Source organism: Elgaria multicarinata, chromosome 1 (genome assembly GCF_023053635.1).
Source record: "Elgaria multicarinata webbii isolate HBS135686 ecotype San Diego chromosome 1, rElgMul1.1.pri, whole genome shotgun sequence".
NCBI classification, from domain to species: Eukaryota; Metazoa; Chordata; class Lepidosauria; order Squamata; family Anguidae; genus Elgaria; species Elgaria multicarinata.
The window spans coordinates 63800471-63827670 of record NC_086171.1 but is presented as its reverse complement, the minus strand read 5'-3'; the positions used below and the strand labels follow the sequence as shown (position 1 = coordinate 63827670).

At 45.5% G+C, this 27200-nt stretch overlaps 1 protein-coding gene across 1 annotated transcript in view; it reads right to left on the bottom strand.

The window, feature by feature from the left end:
* The window catches only part of LANCL2 (LanC like glutathione S-transferase 2), a 29588-nt gene extending 9755 nt beyond the window's left edge, over positions 1 to 19833 (bottom strand). Inside the window, exons 1-5 of the mRNA XM_063129304.1 lie at positions 19456 to 19833; positions 12461 to 12578; positions 7147 to 7354; positions 1907 to 2054; positions 1130 to 1276 (exon numbers count right to left, since the gene is read on the bottom strand). Of these exons, the coding sequence (XP_062985374.1) occupies positions 1130 to 1276; positions 1907 to 2054; positions 7147 to 7354; positions 12461 to 12578; positions 19456 to 19677 (843 nt within the window). The 5' untranslated portion in view covers positions 19678 to 19833. The remainder of the gene's footprint in view (positions 1 to 1129; positions 1277 to 1906; positions 2055 to 7146; positions 7355 to 12460; positions 12579 to 19455) is intronic.
* Positions 19834 to 27200: the final 7367 nt, after the last annotated feature.

Sequence of the window (27200 nt, the reverse complement as noted above, 5' to 3'; positions counted from 1 at the left end):
GATACGGAAGGGAACCTCCTCTGTAACTGGAGATGCATGTTCCTTTCCTCTAAATGAGCCAAGCTTAAGTCAAGCTCAAGCAAATCCACATCCCTTAAGTGACAGAAGAAACGTGGTTATTTGACAACGTTTCGGCTATCAACCTGGAAGCCCTACGCCTTCCACAGTAGGGCGCTGAAGAAACTCTGGAAAGCGCACAGTAATCTTAGAGTGAGGAGACGTGAATTATACTGACTCCACTGGCACATCATGCTGGCTTACCGTGAATGAACGGCATGCCAGAGCACTCCCACGAATGGCCTGAGGCTCAATAGCCCTAATTTAAGGGATGCTTAAAGGCAGATTTCTCAGAAGGCAACACTGTGCGTGCCAGGTGGCATGCAGGACCGAAAGGAAAGTTGTTGCATGACTGGGAAATGGGTGCAAAGCCCCAATTGCCCCTAATTTTTGTGAACCGCCCAGGGAGCTTCTGCTGTTGGGTGGTATAGAAATGCAATAAATAAATAAATAAAAATTCTTAAAATAGGGCCTTAGCAGCTGGGTTGCTAAAGACGGCAGGAAGGGGATTCTCCTCCCACATGTGCTGTTGCTTGAATGAGGGATTACATCTGGGGCCTTCTGCATGCAAAGCACATGCTCCGCCGTTGAAATATGATGTCGTCCTGCCCACTAGTAAGAGTGGCTGTGAGCATACGCAAAGGGCCTTTTCCCCTGACCAGAGATCACTGGGTGGTTTCCCAGCATCTGTGCTGTCCCCCGCCCCCACTTTTTCTAAAAGGTTGAAATGTCTCTCCCAAGGCTCAGTGACTTTCAAGAAGTGCTTTAAGCTAAAGTGTGCTGACATCCGTGGTATTTTGGCCCCACCCCTCTTACCTTTGGCCCCACCCCTGCTGGAATGCAGTGGCCCCTGAGAACTTCTCTGAAATGGGATTCAGTCCTCAGGGTGGAAAAGGCTCCACACGTCTAGGCTAGAAGCAGGGCAGGGCAGAGAGAGAGAGAGAGAGAGGGAGGGAGGGAGGGAGGGAGAGAGACTCCTGTTGTTCAAGATCATTCACCTGCAAGAGAAGTTTGCTCCATGCTAAGCACCATGAATGGAGGCCAACCTGGGCAGACAATCATGGAACGTTACCTGCATCAGCATGTAGTAGATGCCAGACACGCCGTGGGCTGCACCAACATACTGCTTCTTGTGCCACTGGTACAATAACGGGCAGCGTTCAGTCTTCCGCTCTTCTCTGGAAAGGTTTTTCCCCGATTCAGTGATGGAATCCACCACCTAATGCAGACAGAGGGAACAGTAGGCACAGAGAACATCTCACACCTGGTTGGTACATTTAGCAGCCCAAGTCAATCTTATAAAGAATTTAAAGAAGAAAATTAATATTAAAGTTGCGCTTTCATATTATTATTTCGTCATGTTTTTAATATTATTATTTCTTCATGTTTTTAAGAGGGCCTGTCCTGCACCCCTCACACACATGTGGCCTGGCATTTGGGAAGACCCTTTGTTTTATTTATCTCCAAAAGCAGGAACAGGAGTGCAACGTCCCCCTGGCGGTCTCACCACACGCCTTCCATTATGCCTCAGGACAGAATATCTGACTTGCATTAGATTCTGGGCCAGGCTGCTTCTCTTTTAGTCTCACCAACGTGCCTTCTGGGAAATATTTTGTGATCTGCCACGCCCACTATGGCAGCCATTTTGCGGGACCACCCATGACACTCTCTCAAAAGATAGGGGACCCCTGGCTTAGAGGAAAACGTGGGGACACATAAAAGGCACCCACAAGCCCCATGTAATTTCTCCTCCTAAGGGAACCGACTCAGTGCAAAGCTGACCCTCTAGAACTTCCCACAACTCAAGGAAGTGGGAACTCAAACTCCCCAAATCTGTGCTTTCTCTTACCTCTTTGATAACAGACTGTGGCACAGTCTCAGGACCAATTTCAGTGTTCAAATAAAGCAAGGCATACAGGTAACCGGCTCTTCCATAGAGCAGCTCATCTGGAAGTTCAGAATCTGTGGCGAGGACCATCCTCTGGAGCTGCAGGAGTCTGGGGTAAAACAGAATTGGGAAAAGAACTAAAAGTGGCTCTCAGTTTTACTCTCTCCCAACATCACACCACGTTCTCAGCCGTGATTCATGGAATATGATCCAATCAACGCTTGCAAACAGAGACTTGCCTGGTTGCCATGGTGAACAAGAACTGACACCAGGTAACCTAGTAGAGAAGCTTTATTTCAATGGCTCTCTTTCTCTCAGGCTGTGAGTGTGCCAGCAATAACTAACCGAGTAGGTTTATGTAGCCCGGTGAGCTGGTATAAACCTTTGTGGACTAGCCTCTTTGAGGAACTTCTTCGTGAGGATTATTCAATCTGAGGTAGCTTTTAAGACTTGCCTAGATCAAATGTTTGTGCACCCTTCTGCCTGGTGGGAGAAAAATAGCTTGGAATAAAGGACCAAAACAACATTTTCCTCAACGTCTTCACAGCTTTTTCAGAAAAGGTACACTGAACTTGGGGAACGACCGGTCCCTCTTGGCCAGTGTTGTCTACACCAACTACAGCAGCCCTTCCGAGTGTTCAGACCAGGATTTTTCCCAGCCCTACCTGGAAATGTCAGAGACTGAACTTAGGGGTTTCTGTGTCTAAAGTGTGTGCTCTACCACTGAACTATGGCCCTTCCTGTAGAAAGTGTGCCGAATCTCAGCGCTGAATAAAAATAGTGCATTGGATCCATACTGAGTCATGCTTAGAGTAGGCCCACTGAAATCAATGGGACAAGAATGTCAAGGTTAACTTAAGTCCCATTCATTTCAATGGGTCTACTCTAAGTATGACTCAAATGGGATCTAACCCCAAATCTCTACGAATTACCAACACGCAGATCAGCCTCCAAGCATCCAACATCACACCTGCCTCCAAGCTGTTCCCGAGCACATCCTCCCATTCCTTAGATCAGGGGTGTTGAACCTTTGGGCCTGCCTCCCAGTAGCCTCAATTCCTTTCCCCAACCGCTGAAAGGTTGAAATCCTTCTCCCAAGGCTTAGTAAAAGCTTTAAGATAGAATATGCTGGTATTTTTTGGATAACGTGGCCCCATCCCTTTTGCCTTCAGTGCACCCCCCTTCCAGAATGCAGCCCCCGAGAGCTCTTCCAAAATTGAATTCAGCCCCTAGGCTGAAAGAGGAGTGTCCCCCCTGCTTTACCTGGAGGAGAATGCCCAATGGAATATTGTGTATTGAACCACACACAGGATGCTGTTCAGTGGAGCCAATTCACACATTCAGTTATCAAGGGTACAGTAAACCAAGTGCTGAACATTCCTGTGTGAACCAAGCCATCAAGAGGGGTTTTCTTTGTCCTAGCAGTACCCCACCCACCCCCTAATCATGCTGTAAGCTGCTCCACGTCCCTTGCCTGTCAAAAGTGGCTTATGATGCACTCATTTGGATGGGGGCAGGGCTGTTCAGAAAAAGGAGAAAGATATCCAGCTGTGCTTGCAGATGTGCCCCCATGCCGCCTTCTGGATGGCCGCCACTTCCTTTGGAAGTAAGCCCAATTGATTCCAATGGAATTTATTTCCCATTAAGCAGGCTTAGGATCCTAGCCTTAATCTCATTTTACTCTTCGCTTGCACTCCACAAAACCGTCTGGCTGTTTCCAAATCTAAAAAATAATAATTAAATAAACCACCTCCCTGGCTTTATCCTCAGCAGAGAAAGACGTTCCATTTCAAATGGAAATATTCATATCAAAAGCCGTGGCGGAGATTAATCGCACGGGGTGTGTGTGGATTAGGAGACTGATTAAATGTTCTAAATATAAACGGCATGGCAGCGGCTGCGGGCAGAGCCCTCGAGAGCTCATCTGCAACAGCAGGCAGGGACCAGAGATGCTGGCGGAATGCTAACAGGTACGGCCACCGGGCCAAATGCACATGGGAAGCGCTTTGGGGTTTATAACCCTCCCAAGGTTGGCTCCAGAGCAGGAGAATGTTGGGAAAGCACCCCCTAAAGCCTCTGGAAACAAATATTATTTCCTGGCATGAAAATATTAGAAGCAACATAACAAGAAAGATGGATCTCACATGCTAGAGTGGGATGACGACGACGAAGATGACATACTTTCTACTAGTCACAGGCAACTAACCAAGTCACTTACTTATAACCTTTACGGAGGAGCTTTGCAGGTGTTTTGGCTTCTCTTTAAAACATTCCATGAATTAAAGGGTCCCTGCTCCATGGATGCGCCAAAGACACGTCTAAGCACGGGCAGCTGATTTGTTGGCTTGTTTTTAGTTACACCCAGGGTGTCTCAAACCATTTGTCTCCTAAACTGGGGGAGATCGTCTGTGGCCAAGCTTAATACTTAACCCACAACCAGTTCCAGTATGAAATGCAACGAAAGCTGCAAATGGGTTTGGGGGAGGAAAACACACATATTGGGCTACCGTGCATAAGGGTGCCTTATCAACAAAGAGCGGCCAACCCTCTATGTGGGTTGATTCATTTAGATGGCGTAAACATTTCACGACTGCTACGCTGATTAAATAAAAAAGAGCACTCTTCGCAGCGTGCAGAACCATAAATACTTAAGAGGCAATAAAAGCATGGAAAAATCATCTTCATGTTAAAAATTTTAAATACATTGGGTTGGATCCAGATTTATGTTGGATCAACTGCACTGGTGAATGTAGACATCCCCGCTCCCTCGTTTCTACTGCAGTGGCATTTGTTTTCCATTAAGCAGGCTCCAGCCCCTTGAAAATGTGCCATGGAGAGTCAGGAGACCCTGCTGAATGGGCTAAATTGTGGGGTGGAGGGGAAGGGAAACACACACACCCCAAATCAGGCAGAGGAACTTTCCATAAGCAGATCCTGGATGCATCCCACTATAAGCAATTTACTGAGTTGAAACAATGGACATGCATGCGAACACATGGGCACACATCCATGCAAGCACACAAAAAAGTCACAAGAGCCTTAAAAAACATTGGTGCAATAAAAATATGTTTTCACTGGCAACTTGACTCCCAGATGCTTGGGACAATCAAGATGGGCTGGATAACCCCGCCCTGCCCTCCATGAAGATTTTGACCGGCCACTACCTTGGCAACCGAGCGCTAGACTACATGGATCTGCGTAGGGCAATCCTAGGCGTGCTTCTTTGGAAGCAAGTCTCGCTGACTTCAATGGCACTTCCTCTGCGGTTTGCACACAGAATGGCAGCCTTGGTTTGCTCCAGCAAAGTGTATACTTAATATTCTGCTTCTCCGGTGCTTAAAACCGCCCTGGCCAACTGGTGCGTTTCACGGCTGCTACGCTGATAAAAAAAAGCACGCTTCGCAGCATGTAGAACCATAATCATAAATCCTCAAGATGCAATAAAAGCATGTCCAACTCAAGAGGGCTCCCGGAAAGAACGCCTACCCCCCACATTGACTAGCCGGTGCTTGGAGGTCAACTTTGGAGGCCCTCCTCTGAGTGCCTGCGCCATCTGAGGTGTGGCAGGTGCCGACTGGGAAGGAATGCTGGGGTGTCTTGTCTTAGGCATCCTCCCTCCTCCCCCAAAGAAGAATCGCTTGAGGGCTGTTTTGATGTCCTCTTGGCACCAGGCACAGGCCTTTTCTTAAACAAGCTAAGGGAGTAGGTGCTATTGTTTTACAAGTATTCCTATAACAAAAACTACATGATATAACATTTAAAAAACACATTAAGGGTGAAATTTAATGCCTATCTATACTGAGAAAAGTGTGGGTAATATGAGAATAGTTCGAGAAGTTCACAAGCAGAAGCTGCAATAAACAGTCCGTCAAGACTTATAGGGCTCCATCCGACGAGCGTTTTATTACACGCTTGTTACTGGATTTTTCGCAGGTCCCTCACATGACGTCATCTGCCTCCCGCGCGCCTTCCGGCCCTTCTGGCCTTCCTTGCGCCACAAGAAAAAAACACAAAAAGTCTGAAATATTTTTAAAACCAGAAGTTGCTGCTGTCTTCTGCTGTGTGCTGGAGAAGCAGTGTGATTAGAACTCCAGACTGAATGGGCCTCGTGCTCAGTGTTTACTTCCTGTTTTGAAACAGGAAGTAACTGAGCAATGAAACCAGGAGCAGAGAAGCGACGGTAGGGAGCGTGTTTTCCCACGTGTGATGGAGCTCATAGTCAAGGTGAAAAAGAAAACAGCAAAAACTTTATTCCAAGTAAAAAACATTGGTAGTCATCTCCACTTCTGGAGATAAAAACCAACAGACCTTGTTGCAGAGTGAGGAGGAAAAGAAATAAAAAAAAGAAAGGGAGGAGGCAGATTAGAAGGGAAATGGTCAAGATATAGGAGTGGAAGAAAGGGCAGAACTAATTAACCAATAAAGGCTAAAAGGAAAGTTAATCAAGTTAACCCCTTATTTACCAGAGAGAGGATTAGCCAAGAAGAACACAAAGAGCATTCCTCCCACTGGCCCAACCAACCCGAATTCCAACCAAAAGTCCCAGCATGCCCCAGCCATCATGGTTGGCCAGAGGGATGCTGGGAGCTGTATGATTTTTTTCTGTTCTGAACATGCAGAGGATTGCACCTTAAGTTGTGCTTTAATTTCCACCTCAAATACTTTGGGTCAGAAGCTTGAGGTGCACTGGGACAAAAACCTAACATGGGATACTTTTCTTAGCTTGCTGTTCGCTTAAGACAAGTAAAATAAACATGCTAAATTACACCACTCTCTAGAGCGTCAGGATATTTTCCAGCGCAAACTGGAAAATTTCCCCTATGCAAATTAACCTAATTCACATGAGGAAATTTTTCCAGTTCAGAATTTTTCGAAAAACCCACATCACTATGAAAGGGCAGGGTCTAAACATGTAAAACATTCTGTTTTTTAAAAGAATAGTTTTAACAATGGTGCTTTCTTTCTTTTTACTTTTCATTTCTTATTTTCACTGCTCCGGAATCTGTTTTAGATATGGAGCAGCATACAAATATTGTAAATAATAAATAAATAAATAAAACAAAACAAACACACTTACTTAATCCTCACCAGTTTCTTCCCTTGGCCTCAGAACCTATGCTACTGGAGTCATGCCAACCGCGAAAGAATGTTCTGCTTATCCCTAGTGTTGCTCCCTAACCCAATCACTCCCAGATGCTCACTTGGTCACACACTCCTTGGACTCGCTGTCATTCTTCAGCTTGTGGTACACCACCGCGCCCACTGCCAAGGGCCCAGCGTCGCCGCAGAGGAACGTAACCCGTCTTCCATTCAGATTGCGCAGTATTCTCTTCACGTAGTCCAGGGATCGCTGTAGGTGATTTGGCTCTTTCGTCACACGATACAGCTGAAGGTACAAGAGGGCGACCCCTGGAATCGTCATACAAAAGAGGAATTAAATTTATTTATTTTATTATTGCATTTATATCCCATCTTTTTTTCCTCCAAGGAACTGAAGGCGGTGTACATAAACCTCCTCTTCTCCATTTTATCCACACAACAACCCCGTGAGGTAGGTTGGGCTGAGAGTCTGTGACTGGCCCAAAGCCACCCAGTGAGCTTCCATGGCTGAGTGGGGACTAGAATCCAGATCTCCCGACTCCCAGTCCAGTACTCTAACCACTACACCACACTACACCCGTTTCTCCCATTTCCTCAGCATCCCTGGCCACCATCCAATAAAGTAGGGATGTTGAACCTCTTTCAGCCCAAGGGGCGAATTCTGCTTCAGTGAAGCTTTCCAGTGATGAGCAGGGCCAAAAATACCAGCATATTTTAGATGAAAGTTCTTACTGCTAGTAGCTAAGATTTAGGAGGGGATCTCTTTTTAGAATGGGGTAAACACTTCAAAAAGCCAGGAAACCATCCAAGGAGCTGTAGTTGGGGGAAAGGAACTGGGGGAGCATGGCCATCAGGGGACTCCAGGCAGGCCAGATTTTGGGCCCCGGGTCTGAGATTCTGCACCCCTGCAATAATGAGAATTACATTTACAAAAGAATTAAATCAGTAGTGGCAAATGTCATCAGTAGTGGTAAATCAGTAGTGGACTCACCCTTAATTACAAAAACAACAACACGGGATTCGCCCAATTCTTCACCATGTCTCTTTCCCCGTCGGTTTCTTCTTCTCCCACCCTGCCCTTCTAGCTTTCCTGTGTGTGGAGCTCCGCTCACAGAATACTGCAGCTGGAACAGGGGTGGGCAACTTGTGGCCCTCCAGATGTTTTGGCCTACGACTCCCATCAGCCCTAGCCAGCATTACCAAGAGTGATGGATGATGGGAATTGTAGGCCAAAACATCTGGAAAGCCAGGAGCTGCCAATCTCTGGGTTGGAGGGAGGGGAAGAGATGATTTTCACTGACCTCCCCCCCCCCTTCAGCGCCTCCAAAAGCTGAGCCAGGTGGTTGTAGGAACAATGTAGGAGGTAGTGCTGGGGCAAAAATTCACTCCTCTTCCTCTAGCAGTAGGACAGGGTTCCTGTATCTTTAACTGTTGTCTAGAAAAGGGAATTTTGGCAGGTGTCATTTGCATGCATGAGGCACCTGGTGAAATTCCCTCTTCATCACGACAGTTAAAGCTACAGGAGCCCTGCCCTTAGAGTGACCAGATACAAAACTCCCCATAAACCCTCACTTGGGGAAGGAAATAACACTGTGCTGCTCAGATTCAGGGGAAGGTGCCTGTGGGTACTAGTATTTCCTCAGACATTTTCCTTGACATCACTAAGATGCCCCCCATCTATCTATCTATCTATCTATCTATCTATCTATCTATCTATCTATCTATCTATCTATATTTAAAAAAACACAATTTCTTATCGGCAGCTGGGATTGCTTCAGATCAAAGTGAGGACATCCAGCTACCTTAATTTCCTGTGAATGCTTCTGGGCCACACATGATGCTTTCATCGGCCTCACGCCCATTTTGTGATGGCGCCAGGACAGTTTCTCAAATGGCTAAATGTGCCTACGGGCCCAAAATGGTTGCCTGCTACTGCTCTGTGTATAAATACGTAGCATGGTGTTGTAAGACGCAAGTCCCACTGAGTTCAGGAGGGCTTACCCACCCCAAGTATGCGCTCACAGAACGACAAACTTAATGCGGTTGACGGAAGGGAGGGCGCAGCATATGGGATAGCGCCATGGGGACATGACTCCCATCCAGCAAGAGGAGTATGGGAACACAGTCATGCCTGAGCAGGAATGACAAAGAATAATGCTGTAAGTGGAAGAGGACAGGTGACAACGCAGGGGCATGCAAGGCATCTGCAAAGTCATTTTGTTCTTCCATAGTTTTTGTACTATGACACTGCATGACATCACCACACTTCTTTACCCTCTGAAAATTACCTGCAGGGGGTGATATGTAAGGACGCAATCCTATGCACGTTTAGACAGAAGAAGTCCTACAACTCCCAGCACTTTTTCTGGGAGTTGCAGGACTTTCCCCCCCTATCTTAACGTACATAGCATTGCGCCCTAAATTTAGTTTATGTAGGAAAATATTGTTGTCTTTAAGATGAATCAAGGGCTTCCTAAGTGCTTTAGTTATTGTAAACAGATATTCTCGGAAACTTTCTGAGGTTAGCAAGTTAGCACATTGCTACCAGGGGAGGACACCAAGTGAAACATCCTTGATATTTCATCTCTCTTTTGCATCGTCCTTGAGCATTCTTGTACAAAGCTCAAACCATCCTCCATAGGGCTGATATTACTCATCCATCCAACCTGTTGTTCTAAGGGAAAGGTTGCACTGCACTTTCCCTTAGTTGAATTAGCAATGCATTCTCTTGTGCCCAGCCTCAGAATTTTGTTCCGTTCCACTTCTTAAAAAACAGCAAGTGAGAGGCGGCAATTAAAAAGAAAAAGAATCAGTTCCATAAAACTGCTCCCATTTTTAGATTTTTAAAAACAAACCAATCACAAATGCCACCATTTTCTCACCTCTCCACCTACAGAACCATCTGCTCAGAACGCGCCGAATCCTTCAAAAAAACCATTAAAGAGGAAGAAGCAGAAAAATAATGATCTTCTACTTTCAGAATTGAGTGTGGGCCAAGCCTCTTTCAGATTTAACTCTTCCTAGGGACAAAGTTGGAAGAAACCTGAAGACCATCTAACCCAAGCATCAGTTTCCCATCTCCATCAGCTCTGCTGAGACACCAGCTGCATTGTGCTTCTCCCTTCCACACCTATCAGCAGCTATTCCAACAGAGGGAATGATAGGAAGTGGGGCTATTCCATCCGCTCTGCTGAGACACCAGCTCCTTTTGGCTCTTCCTTTCCTGAACTGTCTCCATCTCAGCTGGTAGTTATAAATACTTCGTAAGTTTAAGAACTGATGCCTGAGTTTGCTTTTTTCCTTCTTCGCTCCCCTTCCCCTTTTATGTCATGTTTTTTAGATTGTAAGCCTGAGTGCAGGGATTGACTTGTTATAACTGACCTTACATGACCCACTTTGGGAGCCTCTGCAGCTAAAAAATGGGGTAAAAATGCTTTAAAGTAATATATAATTCTAGTATGCCACAAGTACAGAACAGGAGTCCAATACAAGCGGTACCCAGGATTGTGTGTACTCAGTATGAATAAATAAATGCTGCACTCTGAAAGTACAAATTTGGTGTCAGAAATCCCTGTGCATTCTGCTTCAATTATAAAAAATTAAGCAGATTTGCATAAATCTCCTAGTTTGCATATTTTACTCTGCATCTTTACTTCCTTGAATTATTCTGGCTAGCTGCTGTTGGGGATGGGCAATGAGCAAAGCACAGTACTGAAGTCCTGCACCCAGGGATTAAAGACTGTTAATCTTTTAGACTGTAAGAGAGCAATCCAGCAATCCCAGGTGAAGGTCCCAAAGACCATAGAACACCTCAGATGGTACGGAGAGAATCGCAACAGCTGCCTTTCTGAGGTTGGAAATTTAATCCTGGAGAGGAGGAAAAGGGAACTTGCCAGTGGGAAGGTTAGAGGAGGAGACCAGAGAGGCCAGGATACAAACTATCCTAAGCCTCTTCCAGGCTTTCTTCCCCTTCCAAAGCACCCTTGCTAGACAGGGTAGCAAAAATATAGGCGATCTTAGAACGGGGAGGCAAAGATCACATCCACTGCTCCTCCCTCCCTGCAGGGCATAGGAATCTCAGAAGTCTCTAAGTCCAAAGGCTTACGAGTCTTACGAGAGTAAATCTTATTCAGCCACTTCTGGTGCTTCAGAGATTCTAGTAGGCATTCCCCATGCACTTTCAAGCATGTTCTTGCCGAGATTCTCAGAAAGCGGATTCCTATGCCCAATACAACATCTGGTGCATCTTCTGTCGAACGGAACAGACAGATACCCTCACACTGAATTCTGTTCATTAAAGCAACAAATTCTTTTTTCCTTTCTTTCAAAAAATCCAGGTGTCTCAATCCACCAGCCAATTAACCCATTCAACTAATTAATTGGATCTGCTTTTCTATGAAGTCATGCCCAGAGTGTTTGACAGGCAAGACATGCACCTCCACCACCAGTAGGGTGACCACATGGAAAGGAGGACAGGGCTCCTGTATCTAAAAGTTGTATAGAAAAGGGAATTTCAACAGGTATCATTTGTATGCATGCAGCACCTGGTGAAATTCCCTCTTCCTCACAACAGTTAAAGGTGCAGGAGCCCTGTCCTCTTTTAGAGTAACCAGATACAAAAGAGAGCAGGGCTCCTGCAGCTTTAACTGTTGTGAGAAGAGGGAATTTCACCAGGTGCTGTATGCATACAAATGTCACCTGGAATCCCCTTTTCTATGCAACTGTTAAAGATACAGGACCCCTGTCCTCCTTTCCATATGGTCACTCTACCTCCAGCCCAGTTGGCTGCTGTATGTAGAAAGTGGGGACCTACTGGGCTCTTCTTGCTTATTTCCCCAGTTAAAACAATGATTGGATGATAGAGAGGACAGCTCTTTCTTGGTCACTGAAGAAACTATGTAGGCAGTGTTCCCCATTTAGAAGAAATACTCACTCCGTTTATTGCTATTTGGCCAGGTTAATTGAATGGTGGTTGATATTTGTGGTATTACAGTATTTAAAGCTGAAGGAGCTATACTAGAGTGACCAGATACAAAAGAGGGCAGGGTTCCTGCAGCTTTAACTGTTGTGATGAAGAGGGAATTTCACCAGGTGCTGCATGCATACAAATGACACCTGTTGAAATTCCCTTTTCTATACAATTGTAAGATACAGGAGCCCTGTCCTCCTTTCCATGTGGTCACCTACTGGAGGTGGAGGTGCATGTCTTGCCTACAATACTGTCAAACGCTCTGGGGATGACTTCATAGAAAAGCAGCACAAAACATTATGAAAGAATGTGATTTCAATAGAAACGAGGCCTGAGCCCAAAATCTAGCATTAGATTGCAGAAGAAGTGGAGCATCTGTGAAGCTCTTGAAAGCCCCACCTCCAAGGGAACCCTATAATTACTGTCAAGTAGTTCAGGCACCTCACCTGTCCACCCAGTGTATGTAGAGCAGTCATGAGGATCTGCTGTCTTTAGCCCTTCTTCCATTTGCTGCAACAGATCCTTAATTTTAGTTGTGACCCTTTTAATGAAATAAGTGCTGAGCTGCAGAAATTAAGGAGAGATATTATTTTATTTATTTACAATATTTGTATACCACTCCACATCCAAAGATTTCGGAGCAGTGAAAAGCAGAATAAAAACACTATGTTATATAACACACACACACACACACACACACACAAATGCTATATAGCATTAAAAGGCATATAAAAGGGCAGGAGAAAACCAAATCAAAACTACAGTTCATTGATATTTCACACTGTCTTTAATGACTATGGAGAAGGGAGATTCGTCTGTTCCAACTTCTCCTAGGATGCTTCAGTAGGGTGTCCACATGAAAAGGAAGACGGGGCTCCTGTATCTTTAACATATAGAAAAGGGAATTTCAGCAGGTGTCATTTGTATGCAGGCAGCACCTGCTGAAATTCCCTCTTCTTAACAACAGTTAAAGCTTCAGGAGCGTTGTCCTCTTTAGCTAGAATGACCAGATACAAAAGAAGGTAAGGCTCCTGCAGCTTTAACTGTTGCAACGAAGAAGGAATTTCACCAGGTGATACTGCTGCATCAGCTCTCGGGAGAGCCCAGCCACCCAGTGTCAGCCTCCTGCCGAGAGGATTCTCAGCTCGAACCGGAGGGCAGGTGGCCTCAGAGTGAAAAACAGAGTATGTGGCTGCTCCAAAGAGCCCTGCCAGCCACTGACTTACTGCAGCACTTGTCACGAAAGGAGAGTGGGACTGGCAGGGCTCTCTGGAGCACCCACTAGCATCCCCAAGTGGGCAGCTGCTCCAGAGAGTCCCATCTGCTACACTCTCCTGCTACAGCAAATGCCTCGGCAAAAGAATGGCTGTCAGGGCTCTCTAGAGCACCCGCTGAAGGCAGCGGTGGCAGTAGGTCACCAATCTGCAGGCTGAGGCTGAGGCTTCACACCACCTCAAGGAAGGCCTGTCTCTGTCCCCTGCATCTTGCTAAACTGTGTGTATGTGTGTGTAAGAACTGTGTTTCTTCTTAGGAAAACTCTTCAGAGTGGAGTTCATTTCCCTTGTGTCATTGGGAACACACTTCTGGCACGATTCAACTGAATACAATGAGAGAAAAGGAACTTCAATTGAAGGAGGGCACAATGACCCCCACACATCAGAGACTGTGAAGCATGGATTTTCTTGATTAGCCTGGCTGGCACCCCTGAAATGTGACTGCCTCAGTCAATTAACTCTACGGCTTATTGGATTGGGCTATCCATGCATGAAAATTTAATCAAGGTGAAATCTTCTGATTCATATGGATCTAAATTCTAAAATATCACCAAAGTTTATTTATTTATTTATTCATTTATTTATTACATTTATATACAGCCCCACAACCAAAGCTCTCTGGGCGGTTTAAAAAAGTTAAAAACGCTGAACATTAAAAACAGATATACAAAATTTTAAACCACCAAGTTGCCATCCTATACCCACTTACCTGGGACTAAGCCCCATTGAACTTAATGGGATGTACTTCGGATGTGTAGGAATCAATCAGCTTGAACTCTCAGTCCCTCTTTGTGTTACTCAGTTCTTGTAGATGGAATTACCTTCTATTAAAGCTTGGCATGTTCTCAAATTAAGCTAAGCAGTCTTTGGATTTAAGGTAGTTTACAGTTCAATCATAAACATGTCTACTCAGAAGTAAATCCCACTGAATACAATGGGGCTTGCTCCCAAGTAAATGGGTATGGGATTGCAGTCCAAAATCCCTTCATAAGACTAGAACGTTCACATGCAACTACTTAGATTCAGATAATCCTGCTCTCGCCGGAATAGGAATCCTTTTTGTTTTATTTGCAACGGGATTGGTCATTAGTGTAAACATTCACAAGCTATATAATAAGGAAGTTAGGTAGAAGTGATGCAGGGGAAATTGTTTTTTAGATTAAAATGCAAGAAAAGCCCTATTTTAAGCAAAACAGAAAATTAAACTAGATTAATTCACAGGCCGCAGCATACAGTGTCTTGCTACACAAAGATGTACTAGCTCATTTGTCTTACTAGCAAATTTGTAAATTAGGGTGACCATATGAAAAGGAGGACAGGGCTCCTGTATCTTTAGCAGTTGTATTGAAAAGGGAATTTCAGCAAGTGTCATTTGTATGCATGGAGAACCTGGTGAAATTTCTTCTTCATCATAACAGTTAAAGCTGCAGAAGCCCTGCCCTCTTTTGTAACTGTTCAAGAGGGCATGGCTTCTGCAGCTTTAACTATTGTGATGAAGAGGAAATTTCACCAGGTTCTCTGTATATACAAATGACACCTGCAGAAATTTCCTTTTCAATACAACTGTTAAAGATACAGGAGCCCTGTCATCCTTTTCATATGGTCACCCTATGTAAATAATCTGTGGAATATTTATGGACTCAAGAGAAGAGAAACAACTACCTTACAGCTTGTAAAAGCTTGTCTGATCATTTAGAAGCAATTGTTACTTGCCACAGGCAACCCAACTGTGTGACTTGCACAGAAGTTGCAGGATTTATCCATCTCTACTCTCTACTAGACAGCCCCGAGCACACCAGATTAGAGAGCCAGTCTGGTGGTGTTGCAAGAGAGATGGGCCTGCTCAGATCCCTACTCAGCCATGAAGCTTGGTGGCTGATCTTGGACCAACTGGACCATCTTTCAGTTTATTTTTCCTTATGGACTTATCGTAAAGTTAAAATGAGATAACCTCACATACAGCTCCTTGGCACAAGGGTAATATAGAGATGCGATAAATAAATCCTGTGGAAAATACACGTCAAAGACACGTCAAAATTCTGGGTGTCATACAAATTCATTCTTTGATGCAGAAGGTATTAAAAACCAATATATAATTGAAGGCGGAATATTTTCTGCTGGGTTTAATGGATGACCAGATGAAAGAGAACTTTGGGACCTTGTTTTTGTATATGACTATAGCTGCGAGACTACTATATGCACAACAATGGAAAGTCTCAATATTACCTACTACAGATGAATGGCTGTTGAAGGTGTTGGAGATGGCAGAGATGGCAAAACATATGTCAATAATCAGAGAAAAGTCAACATCTAGGTTTATAACTGAATGGAAACCTTTCATAGTTTTTTGCAGGGACTAGAAAAAAATAATTTGCTTATCTGTAGATTCAATGAATGAGAAGAAAATGTTAAAATGAAAGAAAGAGGGAAACTCTTTTTCTAATTATAGAGTAAGAAAAAATATTGTTACATATTTTTTGCTGTGGAGGGAATTGGAAGTCCATCTTAATTGTGCATGTTTTGTATGTTGATGTTTGATTTTGTTTTTTGTAATGTTTATTTGTTTGTTTTATTTGTGTTTTAGAAAATAATAAAACATTTAAACTGGAAAAAATCTGGGTGTCATCTCCAGATCAATAACATCCAGATGTTACTCCATAAGCCAAACATAAAGTATGGAGCTATTTAAATCATACCATGCAATTTACCAAAAAGATAACCATAAGTGTCTTTACCACAAACATAAAATGTAAGCAATTCCCAAGCGGCCACCAAACAAACGCCACTAAATCATCTGAAGATGTCCTAATTAACAATTCCCACTAACCAGCAAATGTTTGCCATTAAGTATCATTAGCGTTCAACTGGCACCCAGGGAATCAGTGAGAGTCGAAAATAAGCCTTAATTACATGGTGCGTGCAGTGCAATCCACAAATATGTCAGGGCACATACAAACAACCCATTAGTACTTAATATTAATGTCTTGAGTGCATTCCATTCCCTGGTTTTTGGTTTCAAAACAATCAGACACACAGAGACATCAAGATTTGACGGCAGCTTTTGATTATGCTCTGCAGTCACCTATCATATCGTTGGTACTCAATTTAAGGCTGTCAAAATATTAGGATTCTGGGCCGATGATGCTCCAGTGATGTGACTGAGCCAAGGTAATGGCTTGAAAGAAATGGAAGAGCAGCTTCTCATGAATGTTGTTTCAAGACTAGCTTACTAATCAGAAAGCAGCCCTCAGCTTGGGGAAGAAAAGAAACCGCCCAGAGAGCTTTGGCTATTGGGCGGTATAGAAATGCAATGAATAAATAAATAAATAAATAGATAGATAAGAAACACACAACCTAGAATGGCTACAGAAATCTGTGTGATGGGGAACAAAAGATTGAATGAATGCTAGGCATCCATAAGTTGGCTCATGGGGGCAAGTCACCTGTCCTTCCTCTGCTTCAAATCGCCACACACTTACCTGGAAGCAAGTCTCACTGAGGCTTACTTCCGAGTAGACATGTATCTGATTGCACTGTATAACTGGGTATTTCCAGGGATCTGTGCAATGTTGACATCCTGCTTTTCCCAAAAGTAAACCTTTCTTTTCAACCATCCCTAGTTAGCAACTTCCATTGCTAAACATGGGGCTACTCCAGTCAACTTCAGAGATATCTCAAAGCGCTTTCCACCATTAAACAAAAAGGGCAACTCAGGTAGGGTGACCATATGAAAAGGAGGATAGGGCTCCTGCAGCTTTAACTGTTGTAATGAAAAGGGAATTTCACCAGGTGCTGCATGCATACAAATGACACCTGTTGAAATTCCCTTTTCTATGCAACTGTTAAAGATACAGGAGCTCCATACTCCTTTGCATATGGCCACCTTAACTCAGGGCTACACGCATATAAGCTGGTTTAGCAGTCATTCCCTTTTAACAGAAACCGGGGGGGGGGGGGCTTAGTGGAGGGGAAGAATAGAGATTCCTAACAGCAAATTCTCAGTACTTTACCAAACTATAGTTTCCATGATCCTCTGGGGAAAGCCATGACAGTTCAAGTCATATAAAAGACATACATGTGTAGTGTAGGGAGGCCTGTGGCTCTAAGACAATTGCTCCTCTTATTTATTTGGGTCCCATTATGACTACTTACAATTGATCAACAGGTACAGTGATCAACAAAGGAAAGGACTTTCTCTCCTCCATACTGAGGAGTCTTGTCCAATGTTCACTTTATTATCTTTTAAGTTAAGATATTTCTGTTCTCTCCAAAGGATGCTGTTTTAACCCATTGGAACTGAAGATTTAAATTGTGTATTTTGCTAAATGCATTATTTGCTGATTACCTTTAACTATGGTATATTTTATCACTGTTTTGTTTTAAATTCCGCAGTTACTTTAGCACTACCTGTATAATTTCCCAAAGTGGAATGATGGGATACATCAGTAAGTGGGGATATAGCACTTACTATATAGGTTAGGATACAGGTACTGTTATGGTGGAAACTCTCAAAAGTAAATTTCTCATATATCCTAGGCCAGGGGTGAGAAACCTTTTCAGCCTGAGGGTCAAATTCAATTTCGGAATTGCTGGGATGGGGGCAGTTGCATTCCAGTGGTGGGCAGGCCTGAAGGCAAAGCAGGCGGAGCCAAAGGGGTGGAGTCAAAAATATATTTAAAAAACCCAGCCGATTTTAGCTTAAAGGTCTTACTGCCAATAATTAGGCCTTAGAAGAGGCCATTCAACCTTTGGGAATGGGGGGAAATGTACAAAAGCCAGGAAACCACCCAAGAATCAGTAGTTCAGGGAAGGGAGCGTCACCATCTGGAGAACCCAGAGGGAGGAATTTGGGCCCCTGGGCTTGAAGTCCCCCACCCCTATTCTAGGCTACTATATCATAACATTTGGGTTATTCGATTACAAACACAATACACATGTCACAAGTCTATTCTAGGATTACCAATAAGAGGCCTGAATGTAAGCTCGTGAAAATTCAGAATGAATGCATCACCTCATCACCACACTGCCCCAATTTTACCCACAACAATATTTGCCCCGGAAGTCCCCTGTCTACTTCCCACAGAGTTAGTCAACCTGCATCTGGGTTGAATAATTTCAGACCACAGGTCCATTAAAAATTATAATAAATCCCTGCATATTGAAAACTAGACATCAGGGAGAACGCAGTGATATAATCTTCCTCTAAAATGCTATTTTTCTTTGGAAGGGTGGTGGTTTTTGTATAGAGGAGCATTCAGTCATGTGAGCTCATACCAGCAGTGGTCCAGGTGAGGCTCAGTTCCACCTCACTGAGAACTAGTCGCTTCACTCCATGGTCCAGCAATTTGGTGATGCATGAAAGATCCCTAAACTCTACTTTTTGGCATAATTCTCAGTGATAACATGGAAAATTAAAGGTTCCTATTCAGTTCATAATGTCAGTCTGATTTTATCAGCATGCTTGCATCTTCACTCTTGTGTGTGCATTAAAGAGCAGCAGCTCAGGCTACAGGGCGAGACTAAGGCCATAGTTAGACCTAAGGTTTATCCCTGGATCATCCAGGGGCCAAACCTATTCATCTAGGTAACACACAGGGGATCCAGTACTCAGGGCAGGGACGAAACCTGGATGATCCCAGGATAAACCTTAGGTCTAGCTGTGGCCTAAGAGAGAAATGCAAACGAGTCGGGGGTGGGTGGGGAGAGATCACCATCTATGACATGACACAGAGAGAGGCTGAATTCAGACGACACGCTAATCAACTTGTGAGAGTGGGGGGAGGTAATAGGAACAGAATGGGAAACAACCGTTGATTAGCGTGTCTTCCGAACTCAGCCAGAGAGTTTGTGTCCAGACACCACAGTTGCCATTTTCCTTGGGCCAGTGTTTTGTACTCAGATTAGGCCCATTGAAAAGAATGTTGCTTAAGTTAGGCTAACAATCCAAATACTCGCAAGCAGCAGCCCCGCCCCGCCCCGCCTCTTTGTAACCGGGGCGGGGCAATTCCCCAACGTTCGAACGTTCCAAACACACCGAAACGCCACGAGTCCCGCAACCCAGGCGCGCGTTCTAGAACGTCGGCACTCCGATCAGCAACCCACGCGGCGGCGCCTGCGGCCCTCCCGGCCCGGGACTCCCTCGCTCGCTCGCTCGCTCGCTCACTCACCGTCCCGTCGCTGTCGAAGGGGAGGGCATCGTCTCTCTCGGGCGAAGCCGAGCGGCCCCGCTTGCCTTCCGAGTCGCTGGGGGAAGGCGGGGCAGCGCTGGCCGAGGAGGCGCTGGCTCCGTGGGGCGAATAATCCGGGTAGGGGTTGTTGAACGCCCGCTCCTCCATCTCCGCCTCGCCCCCCAGTTGCACCTTCAGTCTTTTGGACATGCCTTCTCCCATCTCAGCCCTGCCCCCTTGCCCTCCCACCGTGGCACGGCGAGCCGGCGAGGACACACTCCCCCGGCAGGGAGGCGAATAACAGCAACGCGCGCCGGAGGCTGCAGAGCGGCGGCAGCTGTTGCACCACCAATTAACAACAACAACAAGAAGAAGAAGACGACGACGGGGGTGGGGTGTGGGGATGTTCAGCAGGTGGTGGAGTTACCCCCGCGGCGGGGAAGGGTGGGGAAAGGCGGCCTGCTTCAGAGCGGAGGGAAAGGCGAACCAGGGTCGGTAGCTAACACCCTGGGCGGCTACTGGCATCGCTCCAGTCCTGGCACATCTGGGACAAGTGTGTGGCTGTGCTTGGCCCTTCTTTCGCCCGTTCTGTCATGCAACCTGCCAACTCGCAATATACGCGCGCGCGTATGTGAATGTGTGTGATGGGTTTCCTCCCTCCTTCCCTGGGGGGATGTTCGGGCAGGGAGCACCACGCCCTGCCCAATGATGGGGCAGTTTCCTAGAAATCGGGCAGGCGGACCCACGGGGGACTGTCGCACCCGCCCTTCCCCGGATCGATCCTCAACAGCAAAACCAGGCAGAGAGACTAGAAATCCGAGGCATCGTGCCCCTTTCCGACGTTCATCCTGTCTCCCTCCCCCACGATCGAGAGAGAGAAAAAGAGAGATCAGGCCACCGCTGCCGCCGCCACCACCGCCGCCGCTGCTGCTGCGGCAGTTGTCATCGAGCCCCGAGGCTGCCAAACAGAGCTCGTTCCCAGTGCCTCTCCGCAGTCGCGAGGGCTAGTCTCCAAAACCATTTTAGATCATAAGCATCAGGACCATCAGCGGGACAGAAAAGCCGAAGATGAGAAAGTAGACCAGCACATCCTTGGGCAGGGACATCCGAAGCCTCCGGCCGGCTGGAACCATCAGAAACGATGGGGGAGGCGAGGATAAACGAAAGCCACCAAACCACCGCGCAACAGCCCACCGGACACCCCTGTCGCCCTCTTCTCTCAGTCGGAGCCCAAGTAACTGCTCCCTAGCCGCTGCCTCCTGCTGCTGCGAACGCTGCTCTTCAGCTGTCACTCACAGCCCATCCGCCCCAGACAACCTGGTCCACCTTCAGTTCCTCTGATGACTGGATATAACAAAGGACGGGCTTCCGCCTGCCTTTGGTGGCTGTGGAATTGGTGTGTGACTGCCTTGCAGTGCCAGCGGATGAACACAACATCGTAAGGACACGCAGGCGGGGAGGGCCTCAGCCAGCTTTCCTCACAGCTGTCAGGAGTGAGTGCACAGAAATGCGCCACGTACATCTAGAGGATGCGAAACTGTTCTTTGGAAGGGCTTTCGGGAAGAGCAAAACGAACTTCCAGAGCGATCCTGTACATGGCTGCTCAGAAGCAAATCCTAACGGGTGGACTGGAACTTACTCCCAAGTAAGCGGCTACAGAATGGCAGTCTTGAATTTCATGGTTTAAAAACAAAGTCCAGGGGCAATTAATAGTCTATAAAAGACACTGCTTCATGTTCCCGAATTCCCACGACAGCCTTTCATAGGGTCAGTTCCCTTGGCAGGGGAGAGTACCGGAGATTTATGGCGAGATAGATCTGATTTACAAAGATACCAATGACTTGTGCGAGGCAACACAGAAAAAGACAATGCCAGCCTGCAACGCAGGGTTGTCAAATCCAAATGGGTTTGGAAGCCAAACCTACGCAAATGCCCAATTTGAAAATGACTGGCGCTTTTAAAAGTTGAACAGTGGTGGGGGTAGCAATAACTTCTAAAATATACTCCCCTGTTCAGTCCCAGGGTGTCACTCTTCCACACCCTAACTCCCCAAATCCAGTACCACTGAAACATTCCAGACCCCACAGTTCCTAACTCTGCTCTAATCCCCCTTTGTCCAGACCGTTGCTCCAAAAGACTCTCACAGGCGCCAATAGCTCCTTCCCAATCCTGCTGGCACAAACAGCTGCCTCATCCAAACCTCTGTTTCCATTCCTGCCCCCATTTTCCATAGGAAGCAGTGGAGGCTTGTGGCTTCGATGTCACTGGGGCGGTGAATCTAATCTGGGTTTCAGTCAGAACTCTAAAGCACCTTCGATAGCTCCTTTAGAGTTCTGACTGAAACCTGGAACGGACGCTGATATCGAAGCCACCAACGTCCACTGATAGGAAGCTGCCTTATCCCGGGTGAGATTAGTTGTGCATTGAAACCAACACTGACTGGCAGAGGTTGGCCAAGGTCATCATCCTTTTAACTGGAGATACTAGGGTTTGAACCTGGGACTTCTTGGGGCCAGGAACTGGGGCCTGCCAGTGAGCTACCCCGATGTTTTCCCTCTTTTGCTACAAACATGGACTAGTTGTAATTACAATGCTTTACTCTATTCTCCTGTGCTATATACACCATTACTCTATACTCCCCCACACTCCTTGGCATCCATGTTCTTCAAAGAGAGAACTGGATACTGATACATAGAGTAGCCACTGACAAATCACCTCTACTGTGAAGAGATCACTTAATAGTCCCAAAGAGTCTCAAGGCTGCTTTTGGTTAAAAGAAAAACATTGGGAGAGAGATACATACAACTGACATACATGTGGCTTCTGCTTAAAAGCTGAAACATGACAGAGGCAGGTTATGCCTCTAATTGCTGAACTGCAATGACTTCAGCTGGCAATTGGGGGAATCACATTTGTATTGCTCTATATTAAAATATCTGGAACGATATTTGGTACTTTGGTTTTGTTATAACTTATGTCATAATAAACAAATATATTCTTGACAGATATTTGGTGCAAGGACCATCATGTCTTCCATATAAACAACCCAATGCAGAACACAAAGCAAGAACAAGATATGCGTTTGCAGAAACCAAAGGGAATGAGGACTGAGTTCATTTAGGGCTGATTCCCGCAGCTATTCATTTAACCGATTGAAAGCAACACAAGTAACCCTCTTCCACAAATTTGCATACTGACTGAGTTTTGTGAACAGTTCAATCCATACATTTATTTATTTATTTATTCATTCATATACCACTTTTTGGCTTACAAGCCCCTGAAGTGGTGAACAACATATAATAATACAATAAAAACAATAGCACCAATAAAAACAATTCTAGTCCATATTCAGCCTGTGGCCACGGTGATCATGAGAACAACATTTTCCTTTTCGTAGTTTTGATCTTGCTTTTTAAAGACCTTGGTTTTCTTAAGGCACGTCTTGTGAAGTCCGGATAATTTCTATCACAGCGTGACTGTAGTTGCTCATCATAACCAAGAATGATCATTCTGTCAAGAAGCCTGTCTGGGTACCTAATTAACTTTCTCTCCATGCCCTCCCCCTTCCAGCCTAGGCTTGCAAAAGAAGACGGGACAACGTCAGCAATTGCTGGTCTGGTCTTGGCTTGATGAATGCTCACTAATAGGAAATGATAAGCTTGAGAGGTGCTTGCTGAGCTTCAGTCTATTTTAGCTTTCTGTCAGTCACATATTTCCATTTTCTTGTCATCTCTATCATAATGTGTTCCAAGTTCACATCAGTGAGGAATAGCACTAATAATAATGCCACCCAATGAAGCCCTTAATCTCATCTTCCCTGCATTTTTTAAACCATGCTGCTGAGTGGAGCTGCTTTGTGAAGTGGAGAGCAGAAGGCAATGAAGCAGGTAGGGAGACAGCTGGAAACGCAAGTGATGTAAAACTCCTCTGAGTCTAACTAAACCAAGTAATAGCTCATGATTGGGCCTACTCAGGACCAAAACAGACATTACTTTAAATGTGGGCCTAGTATGGATGTCATATATATATAGGTGCTGGGGGGCAATTCAGATCTTAAAAGCCAATTACCTCCACCAGGCTAGGATCCCAATCCAGATCAGGGGGACCTGCACCTACACGAGATTAAAAAATGAAAATAAAATGTAATTGCTAGAAACACTGTGAACCGCCCAGGGAGCTTCGGCTATTGGGCAGTATAAAAATGCAATAAATAAATAATTTTTTAAAGTAATGTCTGTTTTGGCCCTGAGTGGCAGTGAAGAAGTAGTGAGGTCCAACAGAGCCATTCCAAGTGGTTCAAGCAGGGCCAGCCCTCCCATGAAGCAGAGTGAGGCGCCTACATCAGGTGGCAGAGCAAGAGGACTGGCAAATTGTTCCCCCTCCAGCCTATGGGAGCCCTATGGCTGCTCCTTCCAGGCATGTGGCTCTTCAAACATAAGGGGAATGGGGGAAGCAAAAGGGGAGGCACACTGTAGAGGATGGAAAATGACATGATCCAGTGATGGTGGTGCATGTTCTCTCCTGCCTCAGGTGGTGAGAGAGCTTGTACAGGGGCTGGGTTCAGCTTTGAGTTCTCTTGCAATTTGGCCCATATTGGAGCACACTGTGACTTATTTAAGACACACTTTTAGCATAAAATATCTCACATCTATCGCAACTTGGATGCCACTGTTGATTTAGTAGGAAAGGGCCAAGGTTTAGTAGTAGCGCAAATGCTTTGCCTGCGGAAAGTTCCAGCTTTGATCCCCTGTCAACTTCCTGCCGGAGACCCTGGAGAGCTGCTGCCAAACAGCCAATGGAGGTGGTTTTGATGGCATCCACTTTTGGACAGTGGGGTGGTGGTGATATTTCATGCTGCCCTGGGGCTGCAGAATAATAGCCCTGCAGCCTTAGGGAGAAAGTCGGTGGTAGCAATGTCCAATAGACCAGAAACTGGTTCAAGGTCTGAGAGGCCTTTGTCTTGCCTAGTCTCAAGCTGTGTGTGACTCCCATGAAAACGATACAAGATGAAAGGCGAACCTTTGACAGGGTCTGAATTTCCTGAGAAACTGCAGAAGGCAAAAGGAGCACCTGCGTTCTTCAGTTTGCTAAAGCAAAACAAAAGCAAAACCTTTCACATCTCCATTGATTACTGCTAATTACAAACAGGAGCCCGAGGGACTGCTGGTAATGATGTGCAGGCAAGCCCAGTAAATCTCTCTCACTCTAAAAAAGAAGAAGCAAAAACACTACCTACAACCCCATTGGTTATACAGCATCCTCCTGGCATAACTCTCTGTGCTTCTCTTAATGGAAAATTTTAGTTTGCCTGCATTTCAGAAGGAAAGCATATCAATAGTGGCACTAACACTGGCGAACACGTATTGCCAACTAGAGAATGCACGATTTCTCAGAAAACATCATCATCATCATCACCTTTATATTTATTTATTTATTTATTTTATTACATTTATATACTGCCCCGCAGCCAAAGTTCTCTAGGTGGTTTACAACAATTAAACAATAATTTCATAAAATTAAAACAGGGTCAAATCCTAAAGCAACATATCAGGCTTACCTGTGCTATCATCACCCCAGCCATCCCCCAGGGATCTCGGTACCCGTCGTCTCCCTCCTGTTCCTCCTTTTCCCCTCGCAACCCTGTTGGGCAGATTAGGCTGAGGGAAAGAGTGCGTGTTTGAGTGTCCTAAGTGTTGGGAAGTCAGCTGTGACTTACAGCAGAGCTACTTTATATAGAGAGAAAATGTAAGGCAATAAATGCAGGCTAGAGCAAGTTTTAAAAGAAGTCGAAACCAACTTATTTTTTTAGTGTTTCTACACACACTCACATGCTCCATGTGCTGATCATAAAGGCAAGAGGGAGAAGGAAGAGGAAGCTGCAGGGCAACAAGGACAATGGACTAGACAAGCCACTCTTGATGCAACACATCCCCACCCCACTGTTCCTGCTATCCAACACTAAGGGTACTCACTGAGCTTTATGACTGGGTAGGAATTTGAATTCAGCTCTTTCTGTTTTAAGCCCCGTGCTCTAGCACAGCCTGGAGGCCCGAATTCATATTCATCAGGAGGGCCGGATTCAAGTCTGAGGTTCCCCACCCGTGCTGCAACTAACAACACAGTAGCATTTTTTTTTTACCCATTTCCTGTCTTAGGCCCTTTCTATACCTATGGGTGAGGACAGAGGGAGAGGGGGCGATCCCGGACTTACCTGCTTCCGGGATCATCGCCCTCAGTCCACATGGGCCACACGACGTCCCAGGCATTGCACCCGTTGAGGTGGCCTTTTTTTTTTTAAAAAAAGAGAAAGAACTAGAGCGCACTTGTGCTCCAGCGAAAAAGTAAAAAAAAGGCCCACCCCTGCTCCCCACCCCACTCCCGATGGCCTTGGACTCCCCCCGTCCTGGCTCCTTCCCTCTTTTGACCCCTGCTACTCATGGGGAGGAGGGAAGAAGCCGGGACAGGCGCCCACACCACCCATGGTCCTTGGGCTCGCCCCGGGACCACAGGTAAAACAGGGATAACTGGGGTCTCAGTTATCCCAGGGAAATGGAGGGATAATCCCTCCCTGCTCCTGGGAATCCCTGTGCATCATTTGGATGCACAGGGATGATCCCTGGAAAAACAGACGGTGTAGAAAGGCTCTTAGAGTTGTCATTCTTACACTCCCTGTCTGCCCCTGTTTTGTGCTGCTGGTGCTAATGGCCCTTGTGTACCTTTATAAAGGGAATAAATGGATACCACATCTCTCAGCACTTGCCATTCTTGCTTTTTCCCTTGGAAAGACTATTTTCTTAGGTGAGCTTCTCAGCTTCTCCACATATTCATACCATGACAGCCTATTTCCTGTACGGCTGCAACCACCAGCAGGCACAGTATTCGTTTTGTCGGTGATCTGAGGCGAACAAGATTAAATGCAAAACAAGGCTAAATTCTTGCCATGTGTATGGTAAAAGCATAATCATCAAAGCCTGAAAAATGTCATGCTTTTGCAGAATATTCAAGAATATGGAGTACAATACTCAGGAAATGACACTTACCGTGCAGTTCTATGAATGTTTACGCAGAGGTAAATCTCACTGAGTTCAATAGGGCTTACTCTCAAGTATGTGGCTGAGAAAACCCTGCAAAAACCTACCATTTGGTTTTGAAGTGCTCATCAGATATGTTCTCTTTGTCATTGGCACATATATTATTTCATCAATAGGCCTGAGTTTGCAATCCTAAACATACTTGGAAGTAAGTGTGTATAGGGTTGCAGCCTTAGCCTAGATGTGTACATTTAGGGTGTGAGTACCCACTTGTCATTTGATTCAATGGGTCCTAAGTAGACATGCAAAGATTGAGTCATAAATCTTCCTTGTCCCTGTTTTCCAAGGAAGTGATACAAAAAGATCTGGATTGCAGCTGCTATGCTGGCCAGGTAACTGAGCCCAGATGGACCTATTTTCACTGGTTCTGGCCATAAAATGACTGTAAACAGAAAATAAAATACAGATCACCTGCTGGTGAGAAAACAACCTTTCCTTGATCTCAGCACACATATAAAGCCTATCTTGGACCAGAACTGGAAGCCAGATTTTATTAGATTTTTAAAATAGCATTCAGCACAAGAATGTATTAGACAAGCCTGCTAGCAAGGAGATTTATGTGAGGAAGCAAAATCTCTCTCTCTCTCTCTCTCTCTCTCTCTCTCTCTCTCTCTCTCACACACACACACACACACACACACACACACACACATA